Source organism: Mya arenaria, chromosome 6 (genome assembly GCF_026914265.1).
Source record: "Mya arenaria isolate MELC-2E11 chromosome 6, ASM2691426v1".
Lineage (NCBI taxonomy): Eukaryota > Metazoa > Mollusca > Bivalvia > Myida > Myidae > Mya > Mya arenaria.
Genome location: NC_069127.1, coordinates 12,457,470 through 12,480,820, shown reverse-complemented (window position 1 = coordinate 12,480,820; position 23,351 = coordinate 12,457,470). Strand labels below are relative to the sequence as shown.

The 23,351-nt window shown below is 34.9% G+C and overlaps 1 protein-coding gene across 1 annotated transcript in view; it reads right to left on the bottom strand.

The window, feature by feature from the left end:
- The window catches only part of LOC128237324 (E3 ubiquitin-protein ligase rnf213-alpha-like), a 76,763-nt gene that overhangs the window by 31,765 nt on the left and 21,647 nt on the right, over nucleotides 1-23,351 (bottom strand). Inside the window, 35 exon segments of the mRNA XM_052952733.1 lie at nucleotides 1,834-1,996; nucleotides 2,685-2,850; nucleotides 2,956-3,106; nucleotides 4,195-4,330; nucleotides 4,657-4,846; nucleotides 5,405-5,550; nucleotides 6,191-6,398; nucleotides 6,617-6,756; nucleotides 7,120-7,311; nucleotides 8,218-8,332; nucleotides 10,169-10,357; nucleotides 10,602-10,795; nucleotides 11,264-11,405; nucleotides 11,655-11,734; nucleotides 12,242-12,404; nucleotides 12,809-12,946; nucleotides 13,184-13,293; nucleotides 13,771-13,833; nucleotides 14,069-14,239; nucleotides 14,424-14,646; nucleotides 14,786-14,946; nucleotides 15,179-15,373; nucleotides 15,556-15,648; nucleotides 15,791-15,901; nucleotides 18,260-18,365; nucleotides 18,617-18,858; nucleotides 18,991-19,111; nucleotides 19,243-19,365; nucleotides 19,826-20,023; nucleotides 20,388-20,512; nucleotides 20,629-20,797; nucleotides 21,233-21,398; nucleotides 21,627-21,732; nucleotides 21,860-22,006; nucleotides 22,737-22,983. Coding sequence (XP_052808693.1) covers nucleotides 1,834-1,996; nucleotides 2,685-2,850; nucleotides 2,956-3,106; nucleotides 4,195-4,330; nucleotides 4,657-4,846; nucleotides 5,405-5,550; nucleotides 6,191-6,398; nucleotides 6,617-6,756; nucleotides 7,120-7,311; nucleotides 8,218-8,332; nucleotides 10,169-10,357; nucleotides 10,602-10,795; nucleotides 11,264-11,405; nucleotides 11,655-11,734; nucleotides 12,242-12,404; nucleotides 12,809-12,946; nucleotides 13,184-13,293; nucleotides 13,771-13,833; nucleotides 14,069-14,239; nucleotides 14,424-14,646; nucleotides 14,786-14,946; nucleotides 15,179-15,373; nucleotides 15,556-15,648; nucleotides 15,791-15,901; nucleotides 18,260-18,365; nucleotides 18,617-18,858; nucleotides 18,991-19,111; nucleotides 19,243-19,365; nucleotides 19,826-20,023; nucleotides 20,388-20,512; nucleotides 20,629-20,797; nucleotides 21,233-21,398; nucleotides 21,627-21,732; nucleotides 21,860-22,006; nucleotides 22,737-22,983 — 5,390 coding nt within the window.

The window sequence follows — 23,351 nt, the reverse complement described above, 5'->3', positions numbered from 1 at the left end:
ACCCCAAACACAATCCCATGAAAGTATCCAGAAACTCTTCCTATAGACCAAGTTTGGTCAAGATATGTCAACCCTAACTAAAGATATTCAGTTCAACCATTTTTCGATTTTTAGTAACAGTGACCTTGATCCTAGGGACCTCAAACACAATCCCATGAAGGTCTCCATGAACTCTTCCTATATACCAAGTTGCGTCAAGATATGTCAACCCTAACTTAAGTTATTCAGTTTCAACAGTTTTTCTATTTTTGGTAACAGTGACCTTGACCTTGACCCTAGGGACCCCAAACACAATCCCATGAAAGGTACCCATAAACTTTTCTATGGACCAAGTTTGGTCAAGATATGTCAACCCTTACTAAAGTTATTCAGTTTCATAGGTGAGTTTGACGCCGCCCGCCTGCCCGCCCGCCCGAACAAGGATATTCGTCATTCTACTAACCAGGTTTCACTATGTGAAAACAACCAGGTTTCACTATGTGAAAACCTGGTTAACAAACATAGTCACTCGATATGCATGTCTACAATTTTAAGGTTCTGACTAATAATAAGCCGTGATAGTAATAGCTGATAACGTTAACGTACAAGCGGTTCTACTTAATTATAATATCCAATGCATACTTGATTGTACATGTATTTATTTCCTTTTACTTTACTTTTATTTTCTTCTCCAAAATTGGATTTCACTTCGCAAAAAGTAGATTTCACTTTGATTTCCGATCTTATTTCAAAATATTTTTCAACTTTCTTATTCTTTGACCAATTTCAATAAAAATTGAAATATAAACCTATTATGAGGCCTTTTGCATGTTCAATTGAAAAAATATTTGTTCCAAATAAATGTGTTATGAGTGGATTTCAAAATAAATGTATTATGATAAAATTTGAAATCTAAAACAGTTATGACGCCTTTTGAATTATATGTTAAACAAAAATAATTATTTGCAAAATTAAATGAGTTATGAGTGGATTTCACGTCTCAAAACGTGGATTTCACGTCTCAAAAAGTGGATCTCACTTGTCAAAATTTGGGTTTCACCTCGATTTCCGATCTATTTCCGAAAAATTACACTTACTTCTTCATTTTTTTACCAATTTCGATTAAATTTTAAATATAAACCTATTATGAGGCACTTTTTAATCCGATACAAAAAAGAAAAAATATTTATTAAAATAAATTCGTTATGAGTGGATTTCAACTATCGAAAACTTGATTACACCTCGATTTCCGAAAAATTGCTCTTACTTCTTCATTTTTTGACCAATTTCAATAAAATTTGAAATATAAACCCTGTATGAGAAACTTTATGTATCTATTCAAAAAAAGAAAAAAATATTAATTAAAGTTATGAGTTCTTAGTGGATTTCACTTCTCGAAATCTGGATTTCACCTCGATTTTCGATCTATTTTCGACAAAAAAAGCTCTTACTTCTTCATTTATCGACCAATTTCAATAACATTTGAAATATTAACCCTTTATGAGGCACTTTCTAATAAATATACAAAAACGCAAAATCATTTATTAAAATTAATGAGTTATGAGCGGATTTCATGTTTTGAGTGGATTTCACATGAAATCCACTGGATTCCTGTATCATCCCGCACCGTAATTATAGCGTAACTAAGCGAACAAATCCAGTTGCATATCTACAAGCTGTAAATGTAAGATTTCAACAGAATGGTCATTTATTATAATAACTAACACCATAAAAAGAACCAATGTATACAAAAGACATTGTCAGGCAACTTTTACAAACACGAAAAATGAAGATCACTTTCATATATGATCAAGTGTAAAATCAAATGTTGTGCATACGGTTTTTAAGACTAACCTTCATCAGAGGGTAAAATGTCATGCAGTATATCCCCAATCATCCGGATCATGGTCCATGAGAAGGGCACGCAAGCGGAGAACATGTGACCTTCACGACCTGTTGTCATGACAAGCATCTCATCAAGGTCACTGCATCTCTTCGGAGATTGTAGATCTGAGAACTACATAAACAGAAAAACAAGTATTCAAATATATACAGAAATGTTCAAATTTAAGACCAAAAACCTTTTTTACTGGTTGTTTGTTATTGATACATAATTCTAGTACTAGTTTTCATTTCTAATTTATATTAAATCCACAACATGTGTTTTATAACAGAAAAGATTAAAATTTTAAGTGATATTTTAAAATGCAACTTAGCGTTGAGTCAACCAGTGGAACAAACACAATACAGCAGATTTATCATTTCATAAGGGGATATTGATTTCACTTTATATCACTAATTTAAACCTAAATAAAATATTAAGTAATAAAAGAGTCACAAATATTAGACCTAGCGAAATATGAACAAATGACCTTATTCACATACATGCAGTAGCTATTATAATAAAAATATCATCGATTTCTGTAGGGCTCAAGTATCATTATATTTTATATCAGATTTTTGTATGTTTTTATCTTGGTCGTATTCAAATATATTGTGAATACATTTTTGTATGTTTTTATCTTGGTCGTAATCAAATATATTGTGAATACATACTTGAATAGTCAGACTTGGTATACTCACATGCCAGTTTGAAAAAAAAAAACTATTCACTTTCAAACACAGCTTTATATTTAAAACAATATTTCTCAATCATACACGACTGTTGTCAACAAGATTGCCACTATATTCATTAACCTTACTACCTGTAGTTGTATTGCTCCTTCAGTATTGAGGACCGACGTCCACAGCATCTGTTTCCACCCTACGTCACTGTGAATGAGGTCAAGATTCCTGTTGGTATCGAGGTACGCAATGATTCCAGCCAGGATCGGAGACACTTTCGAAATGATCGTTTGAAGACAAGACCGCCTAGAAAAACAGTGTGAAAATTGCTGGAATACTTCTAGCCTTGTGGAGAGTGCGCTTTTGTGTGGTTCACAATTATGCTTCACCATAAACAAGTGAGATAATTACCTAAATGTGCCAGCTTTGTTAATGTTTTCGGCTGCTGCAGCCTCCCGGGTCATCCACAACTGAGCAATGTAATCTCCTCCAGTCTTCTCCTCTTTCTCTTTCAACAACTGGCCAATCAGTCTTTGCAACCCTGTCAAGAAAGTGTCTAACCCTGCAATTGTAACAAGTACTTGTATACATATTTTTCTTTAGTGCAAGAATCATCTTAGATATAAGCATTATGTTCAAAAGTATTTTTTGTACAGGTTTACAATTAAAATAACTGCTCATGTTTCGGACAAAATCTTTTTTCTCGTAATGCATCTAAATATATCTTATTTATAATTATTTTACCCTCTGATACCGAGAGTGTGTATACAACGTGATAAATTGCGAATTAAATGCTACGTCGGAAGGCAATATTTTGTTTCGAATGAAATCTTTAAACAAAGATAACTTTCCCATTTTTTACCATTTTAAATAAAACAATCTAGGCCGCTTACGGAGCCTTGCCTTCGGTCTTTTACCAGAGTTTGATTGAGAGTGAAGTTTCTTAAAACACATCGACAAACCTTTTCACAATATGGCCGGCTGACGGAGCACTGTCAAAACATTATTTTGGAAACAGGTTTGTCAAAGTGTTTGGTGAAACTAATCACCTCACCAAACTCCGGTAATAAAACGAAGGCGTGGCTCTTTAAGTGGCATATACTGCCCTTTATTTCATTTATAATAGTGAAGTAAAAGAAAAATTATCTTTGATTTAAGTCTTCATTTTAAGAAAAGTTTTTGCCGTCTGACATAGCATATATGACGTTATTCATCACGTGATAAACACTGGATACCGAAATTGCAGAAAAAAATACAATTAACACTTGTACAGTCAAGAAAAAAATGGAAAACCGATATCTTAAACACTCGGCCACCGGAGCTCATACAGACATCCAGACATATTTCAACATTTGTTGTCAGTATCAATCTGTAAAAAGTGCATTTTACAAACCATGAGCGAGTCCCGTTAAAAGACAAAAAATATAAACTACAAAAAGTAAAAAAACAAACAATCGTTCTGAGACAGTTTTGAAGTATGTAACTTAACCAAGATAATTTTGTTATTTCACCTAAATTCATGTCTGATTATTTGACATATAAATGTACTACAAACTCGCGTAGAAAATATAAATATGATGTATCATGTGTACACTAATTAAAACAAATATGAATATAAAGTTTATTTTGTAGTTGTATAAGTATGTATACCCTGTTCTGAACGAATGTCATGTCTTAAACATTTCAAAATGATGTCAACTCTCTGTGTTTCTCTCTGTGTGTAGTCCTCCTTGTCTTTGACCATCGCTAAAGCCGACTGAACACACTGCATAATCAGTCCGTCCAGCTGCAAAATAATAGAGATATCATTACATTAAAGAAAACAAATATGGAAGTCAAAAGCCAATAATCATCAATTCCTCTCAGTTAGTCAAGGGGCATTTCTAGACAATAGCATTCGTCAGAGTGATTGAACTAACACATGCATAGTGGCATTTAACACATGTGTACCAAGATTTAGGTATATCATTATCTTGAACAGTTCCGAATACATTTTTGCATGACGTCAATGGCTACAAGGTCTTTCCTGCCTTTAAGGGCTTTACATGATCAAAACATTATCAGTTTAGAGTAATGAATAGTACCACGATATACAGATAAGTATAAAGTAACCTTCAAAACTGCTTGTCTTTGATGATCAGCCACGTCTTTGTTCACTGCCACAATTGGTCGGTTAAATTCCACATTTATGTCCACCACATCCACACCTTCATTTGCCCCGTCACTAGTACGCGTATATATATCAATCTGTTGAGTGCCATTTGCCCCATTTTCTGTCAAATCCATTTCTTCTCTTAGTTCCCTATCATATATAATACAACGAATGTCCTTGTTAATTGAAATAATTTAAAATTAGAGTTTTAACCAAACTTAATTATCAAGGGAGTCACTTATAAGACAGCAATAGCCAACGTCGCAATATTACACGTCATCTTTACGTCATGACATTTTGCATGACTACCGATTTATAAATCCATGGCATTCTAATGTGTAGCAGAATGCACTACTATTGCTTATTACATATTTTGGGTATCTAGCCCATGGTCCTTCACTCCGCAGGCAGGTACTCTACCACAAAGCTACACAACAAGTTCAAAACCCAAAAGAGTGCACGTGTCGCTTCATTTTGTATAGCCAATTACAAATGTTAAGCTGCAAATCTGAACTAAAATATGTACAAACAAGTTATAATTCTTGAAGTGAAGCAAATGATTATTGTATTATTGTATGTACTTCACATTAACAATCAAGCAGAAAAAAACTACAATTATTTTCAGATGAAAACATGACAACAATTTGTAATCATCTTATATCAGGAATTACTGTAATTCAAGTATAACTGTTCACACAATAAACATACTCATCTATGTCACTAGGTGGACTATGTTTCCTGACCACGCTGTAGAAGATGCCGCTGACAGTTTTCCCCTGCAGGTCTTGGATATCCGGCATCTGGGTACTCTCCGGACATAAATCATCTATGTGGGCTGAATGCCAGCGGCCACACTGCAGTGTAAATTTTAAACAAATTAATAAAAATGTAAATCAAGGAAAGGGATGCAATAATTTGATATTTTAAAGGTATAATGCTTTAATAAATACATTATATGCACTGTTTTGTCAGAAATCTGTTCTGATTTGCAAATACAAATAATTATTGTATAATAGAAATGCGTATCTTTATTTATAGCAGACCTATACTTTTTTCTCACCCTGGTTGAGACCCTTGTGTCATTTTAGATAACGATACAAACGTTTAAGCTAGGAAATAGTCAAAATAAGATATATATATAACATAAAAGATATCTTTCAACAATTGAGTTACGGCCACGTATCTCAGGAGATATTTAACGTTGACTTCAAATAACAGAGCATGACGTTTATGCCAGTAAACAACTATGTACACACTATTTGATGAATTAGTACAAATAGCATTCAGAAGGTCAATTTGCCCAATTTTTTAAGTTAAAGAAATTCAAGAAAAAGGATCATACACGCATCACACACCACATGAAACATACTTAAAATCTTGTTTAACCTTTCCTTTCAACCAATCTGTTTCAGATGATTTTGTGCATTAACCTAGATTAGATTGTTAAACATTTGATTACAAGGTGCGCTTGTTTACCAGTGGGGCCAAATTTACCTGAAATCCAGTGAAGCACCCACCCGCCTTTCGAGGTAACTGTACAATGAAGATGGCGTGCACTGGAGCTCGTAAATATTCTCGTGCCTTTTCGTATTCATCCATTACAATATAACGGGCACAAACGATCAGGTTTGCATGAACATCCCCGGAATCACATTGAACCAACATCAAGCTCTCGCCAGTTCCGGCTGTCTGCAAATGCTGCCTGAAATATTCGCATGCACTGGTTACATGTATCAATGAATTAATAAGCAAACGAAGACCACATTCTATGTGAATTGGTATTATATTAAATTTGTTATACATTAATTGCCAAAAGTATGTTGCAAACAAAAATCTAAGTTTGCTCTATGGAATATAAACTATAATTACATTATTCGAACAACACCGAGTCCATCGTTTTGATCATGTGCATGTACTTACTGAACTCTGTTTGTAAACTGTTGCTCTGTATCAAAGGAGGAAAGAGTCTCCAGAAGGATTATTCTGTCAACATCTATGCCAAGTTCTAAGCTGATATCTTGTTTATGGACTGACGCAAGTAGCTTGCTGTGAGTTGTCACCTTTATAAAGAGAAAAAAGAAGAAATAATCTAGTACTAATGACAAACATGAAGTTTTTATAAAATATATATTACAAAAAGAGCAAGAGCATTGCATACAGATACAATATTGATCCCTTTTCTCAGTTGGTCAAGGTACATAACTCTACAAAAGTAAAAGCAGGACTAATGGGAAGGTTGGCGTATTGTTCCTAGTAGTATTTCACACTTTTTTCACAGCTAGTGGTTCATTTTTTGGAATGACAACTGCACCAGTGTTGACAACACAAGGACTATAAAAGTAACACCTTTTTCTTAAAAGTGAACAAGTAAGCTTAGTGCATGCTAACCAAATTACATCGATTATGTTAAAGAAAATTCATACCTGCGCAAATATATGTTCAGAATCATCTTTCTTCAGCTTCATTTGCAGGTAGGAAATCAGGCTACTGTGTGCTTGTCGTTCATGGTAATACTTCTGAAACCGCTTTTGTTGAAATTCGTCTAATGTGTTTTGTCGTACAACACTCTCCGGAGTTGCACACCAAAGTAGGAGCAGCTTGCCGGCTTCTAACAGCTGTTACAATGAGAAAGAAAGTTAACAAATATAGTTTTTTAACAATGAGAATGAAAGTTGACAAATACAGCTTTAAACAATGAGAATGAAAGTAAACAAATATTTATCTATAAAATAATAGACAATACACATGTATTATACAATTGTAGTATTATGTAAGCCAACTTACAGATATAAGTTGATTTTACTTTAAATTATTCAATTCCGACTTTATACATTCAATCATAGACTCTTATTATCAACGAGTGACCGTACAATATCTTCCCATATCGGAACGCACGGGCGTACAAAAAATCATGTATTTTTTCCTTATTGTAAGGTTCACAATTCCCATATTACACCTATGATATGAAAAGACCGAAATGTGTGTAAAGGTTTCGAATGATATTCGGGATCGACAGACGCTGTGAAGTTGGAATGGCATAAATGCTCTTTAATTACCATGATCAATTCTCGTTTGTTTACAGACAAAACGTCAAGATGTTGTCAAAATCTGATATCAACGTCTTCAAAATTTAAATATTTGTTATAAGGAAGGAAAAGAATAAATATGTCATTTAACATTGTTCTGTACAATACGGGATATATTTGGACTCGTACAAATTTTCCCAGCTGTGTACTCGTTCAAATATATCTCCGTATTGTACAGAAAAATGTTAAATAACTTATTACTATAACTACTTTTTAACGTTTTCAATATTAATCCGACTAATCAGACCAAATTTATCGATTTTCCGAGAGATTGAAAACCGAAGTTAGACACTTAAAGTCATTATCGTTGGCTGTATTTTTTTAAAAGAAATATTCGTTTTTGAGAACCGAAAGGGTAAAAAATATGGCAATGAAACTCTTTTGTTTGTTGTTTATGATAAAATCACTATTAAAAGTCATTGAGGTCTTTCTTACCTCCCTCTCTTGTTTATCTGGGTATTTTTGTGAAACATCCATTATAATAGCTGAACATGTATCCTTGTGGAAGCCAATGAAAACGTCTCCTACTTTCATTTTACGCTTGGTGTTTCTGAAAATAACACAAAAACTAGATTTGTCTGAAGTGTTTGTGAACGATAAAACATGTTAATGTTATAGCCCACAAATCTAAATCACTATCATAAATTGGAACAAAATTAAGGTTATATTGAATACTGCTGGGTTTCATATCATGAAGAATATTTCATATGTCAAATATATTTCAAACGTGGAAGGTAAAAGATTTCATATGTCTGAAAATCACTGCTATTATACGCCATCTCCACCACATTATAGGTGCAAAGAAAATGAGCTGCCAACACTTCCTTGGCGCAGCAGTGCCTTGTGTTTACTTTCACACACGCGAGTATTTTTCATATTTCATTGGATAATTTTCCTTTCTCCCGTAGCAGAATTGTATTTTTTTAAGACCTGCTAGCATTCCTAGGAACCTTCGTTGCTTAGACACCGTAAGAATATTAACTTGCTTGAGTATATAATTGTAATTTATATTACTTACGCCGATACACAACAAAACCAAATACTTCTTTAAAAAGGTAATATGCATATATATATATATATATATATATATATATATATATATATATATATATATATATATATATATATATATATATGTGGTTGCTTAGGAGGTTATTTCTAGTTTAGGATACAGATGGTTGGTAAGAAAACAAGCTGCTAGGAAAGTCAAACGCTAGTGATAGTTACTATGGACGTATGGTCATTTGAAAAAAAATATTAGAACAAAATGTAAGACAAAACTATGAACTGAATATATTTCTGAGCACTGTCCATTGCAGTTTAAGAGAGAAGGATTCTATATATAAAGAAATCTAAGTACCATGAGACTCCCAAGGTATGACCAATAATGACCAAAATGACACAATTTGAACACAGGCAATGGATCACAGAACAATACTACAAGCAAATAACTAAGCTATTAGCAGTGATTGCTTGGAAAAAACAATTTGCCTATATTAGATAATGATTAGAAAGAAATGACCCCAGGGGCAGTTCAATGTTGACCCCAGATACATAATTTGGACAAAAAAGCTAAAGGACCACTTGACAATGCTACATATCAAATATTAAACATCTAGGCCTCGGTCTCTTAGGATACTATTTCTAAAGATATTCCTTATGTTAGTCAATGAATATCGATTGGCCTTGTGGTGGAGCAAATTATTTATTGGCACACTCTTAGTAGAGGACTTCTTGAAATGCTATATCCATAATATCTAATCTTTAGGCCTTATCATTCTGGAGAAGATATATACATAATTTCCTAAAATAAGCCAATGTTAAACGTGTGCCACTTAAAACTTGTGTGAAACTTCGACCCCTTTGAGCAAGGGCCTAGAATGTTTGGGATTTTTTTTTAATATTTCCTTTCATTTGCCATGGCAACCAAATTTCTCAATTCAATATATTTCTTTGAAAAACATTGAACAGTATCATCCAAGAAATATTCCTGTGAAGTATTGTGAAATTAGATCAAGGGGTATAGAAAGAGATGTGGTTTTTAAAAAAAGATTACGGACGACGAACACTGGACACCTTACAATCCACCTATCACAACCGCTCACACTTAAGCACTTCGTGCTCAGTTGAGCTAATAAAATGTATTTTTACAAATGTTGCTGTAAAGACCACAAGAGTTGGAATCACGTTCTAATCATATTTCTTAAAATGTGTGATTGATTAACAACACAAACTTCACGGACATACCTCGTACGTATCGATATACGAAAACAGCCTAATTTTTTATGCTTTAGTGCTAAAGACAGAAAGCATTTTGCTCTCATTACCTTTTTACCATATGTAACTTATGAACTAGGTGCAAAGGCATTCGATATGGGCAAGTTACCTTTGTGTGAAGCTATTGCCATCATTTTGACATGCAAAGTCGCTGGCCCATTTTTCGAGCTGTAAAACAAGCTGTTGCTCTCTGTCTTTCAAAATGGTGTTCACGGTTAGAAAGTGTTTTTCCAGGCGGTTTATTAACGGTATCGGAAATTTCTTGTACACTGTCTGTTTTTCAGCTACCACGATCAGCCTGAAAAATGTATTATTACCTTTTAAGCTCTACCTCCATCATTCAAACCTATAAGCATAGCAGCATTAATCAGTTAATTTACCTCAGAAGGAATCTTTAAATGTCTTCTAGCCAAGAGCAAAGAAATACGTGTTAAATGGAAATATTAAAAAAAAAATTCTAAAGAACTAGCTTTTTGTTTCACGAAAACACGCTGGGTTCACATCCAAAGAACAAAATGTTGATCCATAATAAAGGATGTTACCTGAATTTTTTATGAACAGGACATTTTACTCTGTGAGTTCCAAGTCCAAGGTCGACGTATCTCTCACCGCCGAAGTAGACGTAGTACTGGTTGAGGGCATCATACAAACTCTCATACAGGTTGTCCAGGTTGAGCAGAACGACGGTATTCCCCGTTTCCATGCAAACCTTAATCTTGTTGATGTTCCTGCACACCTAAAGTTTTAATCAAGAACAATGTGAAACTGTACAATTAGATACAAATAGCAACTCTAATAGTGAACACAGGGCAATTGTCAGAGTCATTCAGGCTAATAACTATAACTGAAAATTACTAAAGTACCTTCAAACGGATAAGTGACAGCTGCATTCTACAGGTTTCCAATATGATATATTAATAACACAACAAGATCGCCGTGGCGCAAATACCAACCCTCGTTGTTTTTTTCTATCATTCAAAAGAGTGTCATAACTGATAAATTACAGCCATAATATTAGCCTTGCAGTTGTTGTGCATATATTATCGGCAATATGAATAAGTTTTATTTGAATATCTTTTTTTATAGTTTACGATGCTGATCCAAATATAACAATAACCTAACATTTTCTTCACGAATCAACAATAGACAAGCTAAAATGAAAGTTGAATAACTACATATGTTTAAATAACAACTATGTCAAAACCTGTGTATATTCTTGATCACTCCTGAAGCTGCTCCCAAAGATTGTAATTGGTCGTTTCTCATCGCCCTTAGTTTGAAGTAGCTGCTGGATGATAGACAGTGCTCCAAAGTTTTCCGTCAGCAGAAGCATGTATCGAGTTTCACTGTAAAGTGAATACAAATTGCAATCACTTAAGTAAATCTGGCTGGAAACTATCTGTCTAGCACGAAGTTCAAATTCACGACCACTGTTACACTAGAATAACATTATTCCGACTGAGATTGACTAGGACTGTTCCTTAACCATGCATACTACATAGAAGAAGAATGATAAAATTCATCGTTACTGCTCTATAAGTTGTAATAAATGTGCTTTCACTTTTAAACCAGTACGAAACCAAAGTGTCAATAACCTTCTTGTTTTGTGTGTGTCAAAGAGACAGGCGCGAATAAGACCATCAGGTGAACAGTCGGGGTCTCTCGCTCTGTGTATCTGTAAGGATAATGTAAAAGTCAAAGGCATATCTATATGTAGAACAGTATTTACTATTTTTGAAAAGTTAAAGACAAGGCCATACATTCTTGGAACTATCTAGGCAAAACAGGTATAAGTCAATTATTTTATTTAAACAAATGACTTGCTTCTATTTACTTTTACATAACAAAAAGTAGTTATAACGATAAAAAATTAATAACCTGCTATAATAGTCTCATGAAGTTTTAAAGTAAGAAAATAAAATAAATTATACCAAAACAAAAATAATGAGCTTAGCTTTCTCCTGTTTAACACTTAAAATATTTCAAGAAATTGAAGTGTACGCCAATGCTCATTCAAGTATTTCAGCAACTGTCAATATGTTAGTAACAAGTCTACTAGTAGCATGCGAATAACTTTATTTATGACCAAAGTTAAACTATTTTTGCATGCTCCACTGTCGCAACCAGCATGGACACCAGCTCAATTGCAATACTCAACTGAAGGTCACATAAGGCAACATACCTTTGTAGAGCATGAAATCACGCGTGCCAAATGACGTCTGAAGATTTCCTCTGGGTTCACTTCGTCCAATCCACCAAAATTGCGCCGTATAGCATGCAGCATTTCATACCATGTTGGTGGTTGGTTAGATTTCTCTACAAAGCTATACACCATTTTGACCAAGCTGAAATAGTTTTATAAAGCTGATATAAGTATTAACATCACCTAGCTAACGATTCTATATTTACCAGTTTTCTTTCATGGTTTTTGGTAATTTTTCTGTTATTTTAAATGCGAATGTAGATTTTGGTTCATGAAATTGTGAAAGTAAGGCAGCCTTTAATATTTCTGTTTTAAATTTGTGATAATAACAACACCACAATAAAGCCATAACCGTATGTTTTCATGCAGTTTTCAAATGAACATGTATTATTACATCAACTTTCTTAAATATGACCATAGAAAGAAAGTGTTGAATCTCGTTGTTATTACTTCCCTTCACAGAAGGTTACATTTCCACTCATCATTCATTCAGTTTATTAGTCTTGTCAGAGATGTAAGACTTGTTTTCAGTGTTAAATTGTTTACCTATAAAAGTCCCGTAGCCCGAAGAAATCTCTCATTTTCTGTGTTGCCTGTGCAAAAACCTCAAGATAAGATATTGATAAAGGCTCTATCAAAGAATCCATCAAGTTTCCTAGGTCTTTAGAACTCCCGCAGATACCACTGGAGCAGCAGATATAAAAATACTTCAGACCAAAGTCATATATAGAAGGAGAATATGAAAATGGTATTCATAAATAGCATGTGTCATGATTTAATGTCGGACTGATATCGCTACACATAATAATTTATAATAAATAAGGTAGTCAACCATTTAAAAACTTCATGACATATGAAAGATCAAAAGCAGTTATGACTCCAGAATAAAAAAAAAACATTATTCTATACATATTTGAGTACCGAGCACTGTTCTGGAGTTCCTCCAGGTCTGGGACCTCTCGCTGGACGAGAATTCCTCTGTTCATTTTGGCTGGGTCTAATGCCCAGTTAGATATCCCAATGAAGGCAACCTAGCGATCATAAAATGCACTTATTGAATCGCTCGTCAGTCAATTGTTAATTTATTTACCGAGGCCAAGAAAAGACATATTTACCAAGGCCATAAGAGTTTTTTAATGTCATTAGAAAAATCACAATACTTTTTGATAATATATATAAGTGTGATTGTGTCACAATTTTTGTTTAACATCATTACAATTATGGTAAATGAAAGTTAAACACCAAAGCAACCCTGGTTCCATTCCCGACTTAGGCCCATGTGAGTTTGTTTTGTGGATACCATGCCCGGCAAGTGGTTTTCCTCCGGGTACTCCAGTTTCCCCCACAACACAAGACCACTATCTTGCGTTAACATCGTACCAACATCGAGATTGATTAATATATTGTTTTAATAACATGTTTGAAAATCGTTGTTAAATAAATAAGTTTAAACTAAAGTATTCAATGAAGAGAGTTAAAAAGGGTCCTAGATTTTCATAATAACAAACCTTCATAAATGGTTCCGGTTTCTCATCTCCCTGGCAACCATCTTCCAGAAGTGGGTGGAGGGTCTATTAAAAGACAGCAACACTCATGATACTTTGTTTCCATTGTGGCAAGAGATTCGCTCTCAAAAATCAACTATGTAAGCCTGACGCCTTGCTACACATATTCATATTGTCATTGGTAACCTGTGTACTGAAGTTTCTTGTAAATGTCTTCAACAGTTTACGAGTTATGGCTAGAATTTAAACTATTGGCACAATTAAGCTGCCGCTGAGGAAGCAAAAAAAACATAGCATGTACCTTCAAAGGCATTCTTGGGCTATCCTCAGCAAGCCCAACTTCATCCAAAACAACAGCTGACACAAATGTCTGCAGATCCTTATCCTTCTGGAACTGCGCGCACTGTCGGAACGTTCCAACAATGCCATCTGGGGTCGACAGAGGACTACATTGGAACGATACCATCTGAACCTGCAATAGAAAGTCGAACCATACATCATTATTGTTTTAGATATTTTCTGCATTTTAACAACACAAAGCAATTTCTTGCAATATCTAAATAAAGTAGCAATGCTCGGAACATACATTTTTATATCATTATCTATTTGAATTGTAACAATGTTTAACAAGATATTAACGAAAAATGATAAACTACCTGCTTCAACAATCTGAACAAATCATGTTTAGCGCTGTTTCCTTGCATGGCATCGGAGACTATTGTCTTTGCCAGCGACTTTGAACTTCCAGGTTTTCCGACAAGAAACAGAGGTATTCTGAGCTCGATACAAACAACCATCATGAAGACGTTCTCCTTCAGAGCAGTATTTCGTGCAATGTTGTCCTCTAAAGACACATTGTCCAAGAAGACCTCCTGGCAGCTATAAATGAAAATAAAAATGAACAAAACACTGCTTACATCTTTAAGAATCACGCTATTATTATTTTTTTACCTTTTTCTTCTTTCTTAAGGTTTGTATTATGGTAATATCATCTATTGGTATTCAATGTTAATATTACCGTTCGATTTCTTCCAATATTTGAGCTTCCCCACCCTGAAGGCTGCACGGCTGGCGGAAATGCCCCGCAACAGCCTGTCTGTACTCTTGTCTCGTCTTCAAGCAAGCATGGTAACACACACCAAGGGCCAGGATGAGAGATCTCGTGATATTATCAAGTTCCTAAAATGTTTGGTACAAGTTAAGCATTGTTCAAATTTTATTTCTACACAAAGCATTTACATTACTCAAATTAGAGGTTTAAGACTAACACTACTCCTCAGTAAATACTTCAATGTCACCATTCCACGAAGTAATTCTTGTTTAAAAGGCAAGGGTTAATCTATATACACAATGTAAAATGTATTCTTTCTTTGTCAATTTATTTTGATTGCAATTTTCCTTAACAAATCACCTGTGACAAATATCTCTCCTCATCTTCTGTTTCTTCCTCCTCATCGCTATCATCCTGTCGGTGTTCTTCACTCCCCGACACCTTCCCGTCCATTTCCTCGAACAGCCAGCCTCCGTCTTCACCCTGGTAGTAGAACCACGCCATCACTGTCAATACCCTCTCTACATCCCGCAGTGAAACAAAACTGCACTCATCCTACAAAAGAGAGAACGTCAAATTGCTATTGCGAGTATGAAGCCAACTTGTAAATATTGTAAAGCGTTAAAGTCAAAACAGATAAGCCATAGTGTATGTCAATCCTGACATATTTCCAATGCGACACAAAGAAATTGTAAAACGATACGTTGACATCACAATCAACCAAAATAAATTATTACCCTTTGCGCTCTCATATAGTCTTGAGACACTGTCAGAATGCGACTGACAACCTCGATCAAGTTTGGAATGGCTGGAAGTCTGTCATCATTTATCTGTAAATGCAAAATTGCATTTAATATAAAATGGTATTTAAATTGTTAAATATACAACAATGATGCCATTCATATTGAAAACGAGCACAATGCCAGCCAATAATAAAGCTTATTGATTTATCAATGACTGTAGTCTACGTACATATCTCCGGACCATCTGCCTGATGTACAACTCCTCAACGTTTGTGTTGAGTTGTCCAAAGTCCCAGACAAGGGGCAGTAAGCTTTGTGGGAGTGGTTGTACACGATACACCTGAAAATTCAAGGAACACATTGAACATTTCATGGGAGCCGAAAGAAAAATATCTACACGCATATACGATTGATATCTACTTCATTATATATCTATATAATTATATTTCAATGAATAGAACCTAGCAACACATAATGTGGATTGTCACTAGAAACATGTAACCCAAGTTTGGGTCATCCTAAATCTTCATCAAGAGCTGACAAAAGACAGCGTGATCGACTACGCCGCTTTGTCTAAGAAGTAAATACAATAATGATCTAATACATGCCTGTCAAAGCAATAAAAAAATCAAATCAAAAAGTAAACAAGAATAGTGATGAGGCAAAACCGGGTTTTTAATGATTTACAGAAGAGATTCAGTTTTAACTGCTTTCTTCTATTTTTGTAACAGTGATCTTGATCCTAGGGGCCCCAAACACAATCCCATGGACGCCCACCATTAACGCTTCCTACATATCATGTTTGGTCACAGAATGTCAACAATAACTTAAATTATTCAGTACCAAATGGTGATCTATTTTAATAACAGTGACCTTTACCCTAGGAGGCAATCCAATGAAATAACTCCATAAAATCATCCTATATTTCAAATTTGGTCACACTTTGTCAACCCTTACTTAAGTTATTCAGAACTAACTATTTTTTTTATTTTTAGCAACAGTGACCCTGACCATGACCATAACTATCAGGGCCAAAAACACAATCTCATGAAAAGTCTCTATAAACTCTTCATGTATACCAAGTTTATGTCGACCTTTACTTTAGTTATTCAATACCAACCATTTTTCTAATAATAATAACTTTGACTTTGACCTTGATCCTAGTGGATTCAAACACAATCCCATGAAAGGTCTGCATAAACTCTCCCTATATATACCAAGTTTGATCACTATATGTCAAACCTTGCTAAAATTATGCGATACATAAAGGGACTCTGAAGCTGCCCTCTATCCAGAAAAGTCAATCAAGGGCCATAAATTGTATTAAGGGTTAAAATGGAGTTATTTAACCTAAGCATAAGATGGTGGTCAACAATTGTGTGAAGTATCACTTTCATAGAGTCAATTGAATGAATGTTATATAAGTTCTTTATTAAAATCCCAACTTGCCCTGAAACTTTAACCTGCCCTTAAACTTTAACCTCAGTTCCTAAGTCAATCAGGTGCCATATATTGTATAAAGGATATTATTGAGTTAATCAATCTGATTAAAATCATATCCCCTATATTGCTGTGCATGGGGATCTGACCGGCACCAATTGGAGATCACCATCGCGTGACGTAACCATTAACCAATCAACGCCTAGCTTTCATATAGCGAAAACGAAAGTAGAAGTCGAAAGTTTCTATTTTTATCGCTGGAATTTCCGAATTTTTAGTGCGTAATTTTTACAACGTGTAATTCTCACACACGCTCTTTTTACGGGTAAGAACATTTGGTACGGCAATGATTTACCATACCCAGTTGGCAGTATTGCAAAACAATCATTTCCGTTCAGTATTTCCATTAGAATTTCCATTTGATTGTGTTTTAAGGCCGTTATAAATTCCATTTCACCAACAACTTTCCGGATAGCCATGGGTATCGCCATTTTGATGATCGCGCCTACATTCATTCCGTAACAGGCGGTTTCATTGGCTGATCTATTTTTAGCGATATTGGAAATCCGAAATGTAATGAAAACGGTTTGAAACTGGTGACGGTCAGATCTTCGTGTACAGAAGATCAGGATTTTAATCAGATTGTTGAGTTAATTAACCTCATTGTGTCCTGAAACTGTGTAAAGTATTAAGTGAACTGAATGAAGTTTATAGAAGTTATTAACAAATATCCCAACCTGCCCTTAAACTTTAATCTAAATTCTTAAGTCAATCAGGGGCCATAACTTGTATTACGGATAATATGGAGTTATCTTACGTTATTGCGTGATGGTCCTGAACAACTGTGTAAAGAATTGAATGAAGAGTATAGAAGTTATCAATAATTACCCCTACATGTGCTAAAACTTTAACCTCAGTTCCTTAGTCAATCAGGGGCCATAATTTGTATAAAGGATAATATGGAGTTATCTAATCTCATCCTGTGATGGCCCTGAACGAATGTGTGTAGTATTTAGAGAATTGAATGAAGGGTACTGGAGTTATAGGTGAAAATCCCAATTTGCCCTATAACTTTAACAAGACGCCGACACCGACGCTATGGCAGGTAGTATAAGCCTCCTTATTCTTTGAATAGTCGAGTTCAAAGCAGGCTAGTTAGAGGACCTTGAGTTAGAAGAACGCTGTTCGAGTGTGCATATTTGACAACACTACTAAGTGAATAGTATAGTAAGTAAGGATGAACCAAAATATTTCTTACCAGTCTCCTCATTGGTACCCGTCCCAGTCTGTCAGTTGTCTCATCTGCATCAACATGATATCCCAGGCCTGCTTGCTCCAACTTTTTTATCAGTTCATCGGAATGTCTGAAAACATATGACACAAATGACAATCTCTTAAGTAGGAAAATGTGTAAAGAATATTTACAATCAATGATTCAACAACTGCTGTCTTACTGGTGCAGCACACAGAATATTTCAAAGTTTAAAAAAAAAAAGTTCATTTTTCCCAATTCAGTTTTAACTCAAGATAAAATTTAGAACACTTCACTTAATATATGTAGCATAATTTATGCCAAGTAAAATGAAAATAAATGTTAAAAAATGTAACCTCTTACTTTCTATAAGGATTGCATGCAGCAACAATTTTCAGATTTTCACAAAGAGCCAGACGCTTTCCAGCAATCGATTTGTCACACATGATTTCCTTAATAAGTCCGATAGCTTCCGTTGTGTTAGCCTCGTCAAAGAACAAGACTGTGTACATGTGGCGGCCATAGTTTTCAATGTTCACCCTCGCAGCGTTCTCCGCCTCGTTCACCTTTCGTTTGATATCTTCATTTGTTGTTCCTCCATGTACCTACAATGAAATAAAATATGAAATAATTCCCAACCACTCTTACATGCAACAGACACCTATATGGAGAATAGAATTATTGAAACCCGTCTGAGTAAAACTTGCATTTGCAAATAATTCAACGGTTATAAATACCTTCATGAGTATCATGTTCTTGACATCAACACCAGGCGGTGACTGTAGTTCACACATAAACTTGATGAGGCGGGTTTTCCCACAGCCTGTCTCTCCCATGATAATCACAGGGATATCACATCTGCAAATAATTATAGAGGCACTTGATGATGCAGATATGCTTAATAAGTGAAACAAAGCATCTGAGCACGTGTATTGAAATAATATGCTTTAAAAATAAAGTTAATCAGTAAATCGACAGTTTGGTGTTACCTAAATCTCATATAGATCGCCATGATCTTTTTCACATTATCCGTAGTTAGTTCGTATGTGGAATCCGGGTCATGCGGAAATTCTACGCCCATAATGCTGCACAGCTTCATGATTTTCTGGTCTCTGAAAAAGAAGTTCAAGATTTTTTTCTAGAAATGTCACAGTAGTATTATCGATGTTATACATATGTATATATGTGAGAAGGTGTGTAAGTGACCCGGTAGCTCAGTCGTTAGAGCACACGCTCTATAAGCAAGCGGTATAAGGGTCGTATCTTGCCCTCACTGCACAATCTTCTTACCCTGTGGCAAATGGGGCCCAATATGGAACCGTGACTGTTAACATACTCAATATCCTACTTGTGGTTTTGTCGAGATCATTTTCACCTTTGTCTCTATCCTGGAAAACCAGGGACAAATTCCAAACTAGGAAGGGGAGTACCTCACGGTATCATACCTATACTGGTGTCGATGTGTTTTAGCTGCCCGGTAGTGCTGTCAGTAGAGCACACGCCCTGATAGCAAGAGTCCCGGGTTCTAGCCCAAGACTGGCCGAACATTTTATATATGAAAACCTAAATTACCTTGGCAATGCATCAAAGTCTTCCCTGACTGGTGCTTGATTTCGTATCAAGGAATCATACAGATTTTGGGCCATGATCCCCTGCTCCAGTATGCGGTTTGTTTGTTGGTCAACAAGGTTGCCTGTATTCCGGTCGATATAGAACCCCAGAAATGTGAAGGTGAAACGGTCCGAGTTGAAGAACAAGTACGGATGAGGACTGAAACATTACGAGAATGGTTAATATTAATTGTGTTCTAAGTATTTTTCAACTAAGATCATTTAACACAGTTACATGATTACATGATAAAACAACACCACAACAGAAGTAAACCCTTATTTGGTAAAAAGGGCATAATTCAAGAAACCTTGAATCAAAATATTGCGAATTTTGCTCATCATATGTCCATAGTCATTTAAAATGTTTGCTAAAGTTTCATGTTTATATTTAAAACAAAAATGTAATTGCCTGCAAATTTATTTGCATAATTGTAACAACATGGCTATGATAAGATTTTTGATGAAAAAAATCCCAAACAGTCATGTTAACACGTGCATTAGCCTAAATGCTTTTTGTTTGTTACCTTGACTCCCATGTTCGACGCATTTGATACAGCTCTAGCTGATCTTCATCCTCAGTATCCATGGCGTCTTGAATATTCATCCCTGGGGTTTCCTCACTGATGTTCAATGATCGAGTGGAAAAGTCCTAAACATTCAAAATGAAGTTATGGAAATAAAAGTTACATGAACTGATCATTACCTGAACAGATTTAAAACTGAACATTTTATGTCATTTGTCAATTCATGTAATGCTCAACTTACCCGAGACATCTGAATCAGAAACCTTAAGACAAATGTTGCAAATCCAGGTAGGTCTTCGGCTGCAGCAACAGAAACAAACTGGTTCTGTTCAAAGTCAACCAGTTGAGTGTTCAGGAACCAGACAAAGTGATGCAACTCCGACCAGGACGGGTCCCGCACCCCGCAATGCCTGCACAGTAAAGTCAGAATATAAAACACAAACAATGTAACTATCGAAGTCAAACTATTTAATGGAATCTACAGGGTGCAATATACTTATTCATGTGTTTGCTCATATACCATAGTTCTTACAAAAGAAGAATTCTTATAACACCAATTTTACAGAGCTGCAGATTTTGTGCATATATGTTTATATGCCTTGAATACATTTACATTTTAGAGTTTCTTAAATAGAAACTACATGTACGTTGATTTGTTCAGTTAATATCACAGAACAGAAATTGTCCAAGATTGATGCTTCAATTCAAGATTAATGTTTGGTTCATTTAACATTTTCCTTTTTTAAATTGTAGGGTTAATGCCAAAATATAACCAGCCAGCTAATTCTATAAAGAAAACATTTGAACTTCGGCATTAAACCTGTATTGAGCCATACATAACTTACTTTAGCAGAACATTTAGGCAAGTTTTAGGATCGCCTTCAGGCTCAGATGGTCTGACAGATTCCAGTGATTTCCGCTGGTCCAACCTCAACAGGTACTGAAATGTTCGCTGAAAAACAGGACTCCGGAACTGCTGTTCATCGAATAGTTGGTCAGATGGCATAAAATCTGCAATTGCGTTCAAAAATAGGTCAAAATCTTTAGTATGTGTAAGTGTGAACAAAACTACAATTTTTTGAAGAAAGGGACAAGCTTTACTCACTTAAATCTTATCTGGTGTTTGAAGCCATAAAACTTGCAATATTTTAGTAATTGAAAGCAAAATCTAAATCTCTTTCTTAGCAAGTCTATGATTGATTATCAATTTTACTTCACAGAATTTAAAAAAAAAACCACCTTGGACAGAATTTCTGTCAGAATATATTTGCAGGCTTTCATCAGGTGAGCGACAGGTTGAATCCGGAAATAATGTGAACACCGGGTGTATGAAGTGAGGCTCCTCCTTCGAACAAAATAACTCAATGCAAACAAAATGAAATTTTAACATAATACCTGTTGTTTAAATATACATTTCTCACCACAATAGCAAATTATCAATGTTTGTTCCTTTTAAGAATATAGGCACATACTTTTGCATCTGTTGCTTGGGTCATAATTGGCATTGCTTCTATGAGATACAAATCATGCACGGATCTCCGCCAGACGTATCCTGATTTGTCGACCAAACAATTGAGTATCAGCAAGTTGAACAACACGTAGTCCACACCTTCCTGGACCTTTTACACATAAACAGTACATACATATCTTGATATTGTGTAGATGAACAAAATATTTATGTTTCAGAATATATATCTTTGAAAAGTGTTTGCATTAGGTGCTCTGAATTGAATTCCTCCGTCTGCAGATAGAGTTGGAATCTCTAATCATACAAGTACTTGGGGTTTACCAATAAGTTTATTATTTGTTTTATTGATAAGATTCCTCAAATTAATGCAAACTTTGATCAGATTTAACTTTTGAGTTTTATCTTTATTAAGGATTGTTGGGATATTAAGAGTGAGGTTTGTGCACATAGACTGGTTTAAACCCCCAGTAAATTTACATTTTACTGACCGTTCCAAGGCAGTACCTAACACTTCTTGATAAACATACCTAGTATATATATAGTATGAATGCACTGTGCTACTTTTGTGCTGTTCTTCTAAGAATCTTGTTTGTGATTTAATGTTCTTTGTCTTTGGCGTTTACCCAGTGCCATTAAACCGGGTTTATGTTTCAACTTTTTGCTACTGAGCTTGTTTCTGCAGCTTTTTGCATAGATATTGACTTAAAATTTAGTAATAGACTTCAAATCATATTGACACTAGAATGTATGTGATATATGTTGAAAGCATACAAACAATAACGTCATCTGTAAAGTGAACTTTTCAGAATTGTGTTTACATCCCTAATGCTAAATTTAAACTCCTTGGAACTTGCAAATACAAATAACACTTTTTGCAATACCTCATGGTTCATATTAAGATGGAATATTCTTGCGGATTGTTTTCGTGGGTCTGGTGTGTGCTCCAGAAGTCTCTGTATGAAACAATGCAAGTTGATCACTTTTTCTTGGAGAGGTATTGACACTTTTTGTGTGTCCACCAACTTGGTTTTTCGTTGTATTTGCACTTGCACTGCCTCATCTTTTCTGTGCACAAACAGTGTTTTACCAACCCCGGCTCGTGTTGATTTTATAATACGCACTGTTGATCTAAAATAATAATATGCATATTTAATGAATTGTATTATTTTGGGGTATAAAAGAAGCAGTCGATTGTTTTAATAAATAATTTCAGCATGTTAGACTTACTGGAATCATTTAGCTTCGAATAAACAATGGAATTAATGAAACTATAAATATCACTGAATATGTTTGATACTATCGGATGCTGCCCTTAAAGGAAATGATAGTAAACTATTTAGAAATCCAACATTCAATTTAAAACGCTGTGGATATAGTCACAAGTCTTGTACACTGAACTTTCTCACATTGTGCTTTACCATTGTACGAAGTTTAATTAAATTTTATTAAATTTCATCCATAAATCCAAACAAAAAATCAAAAAAAATCACTAATAC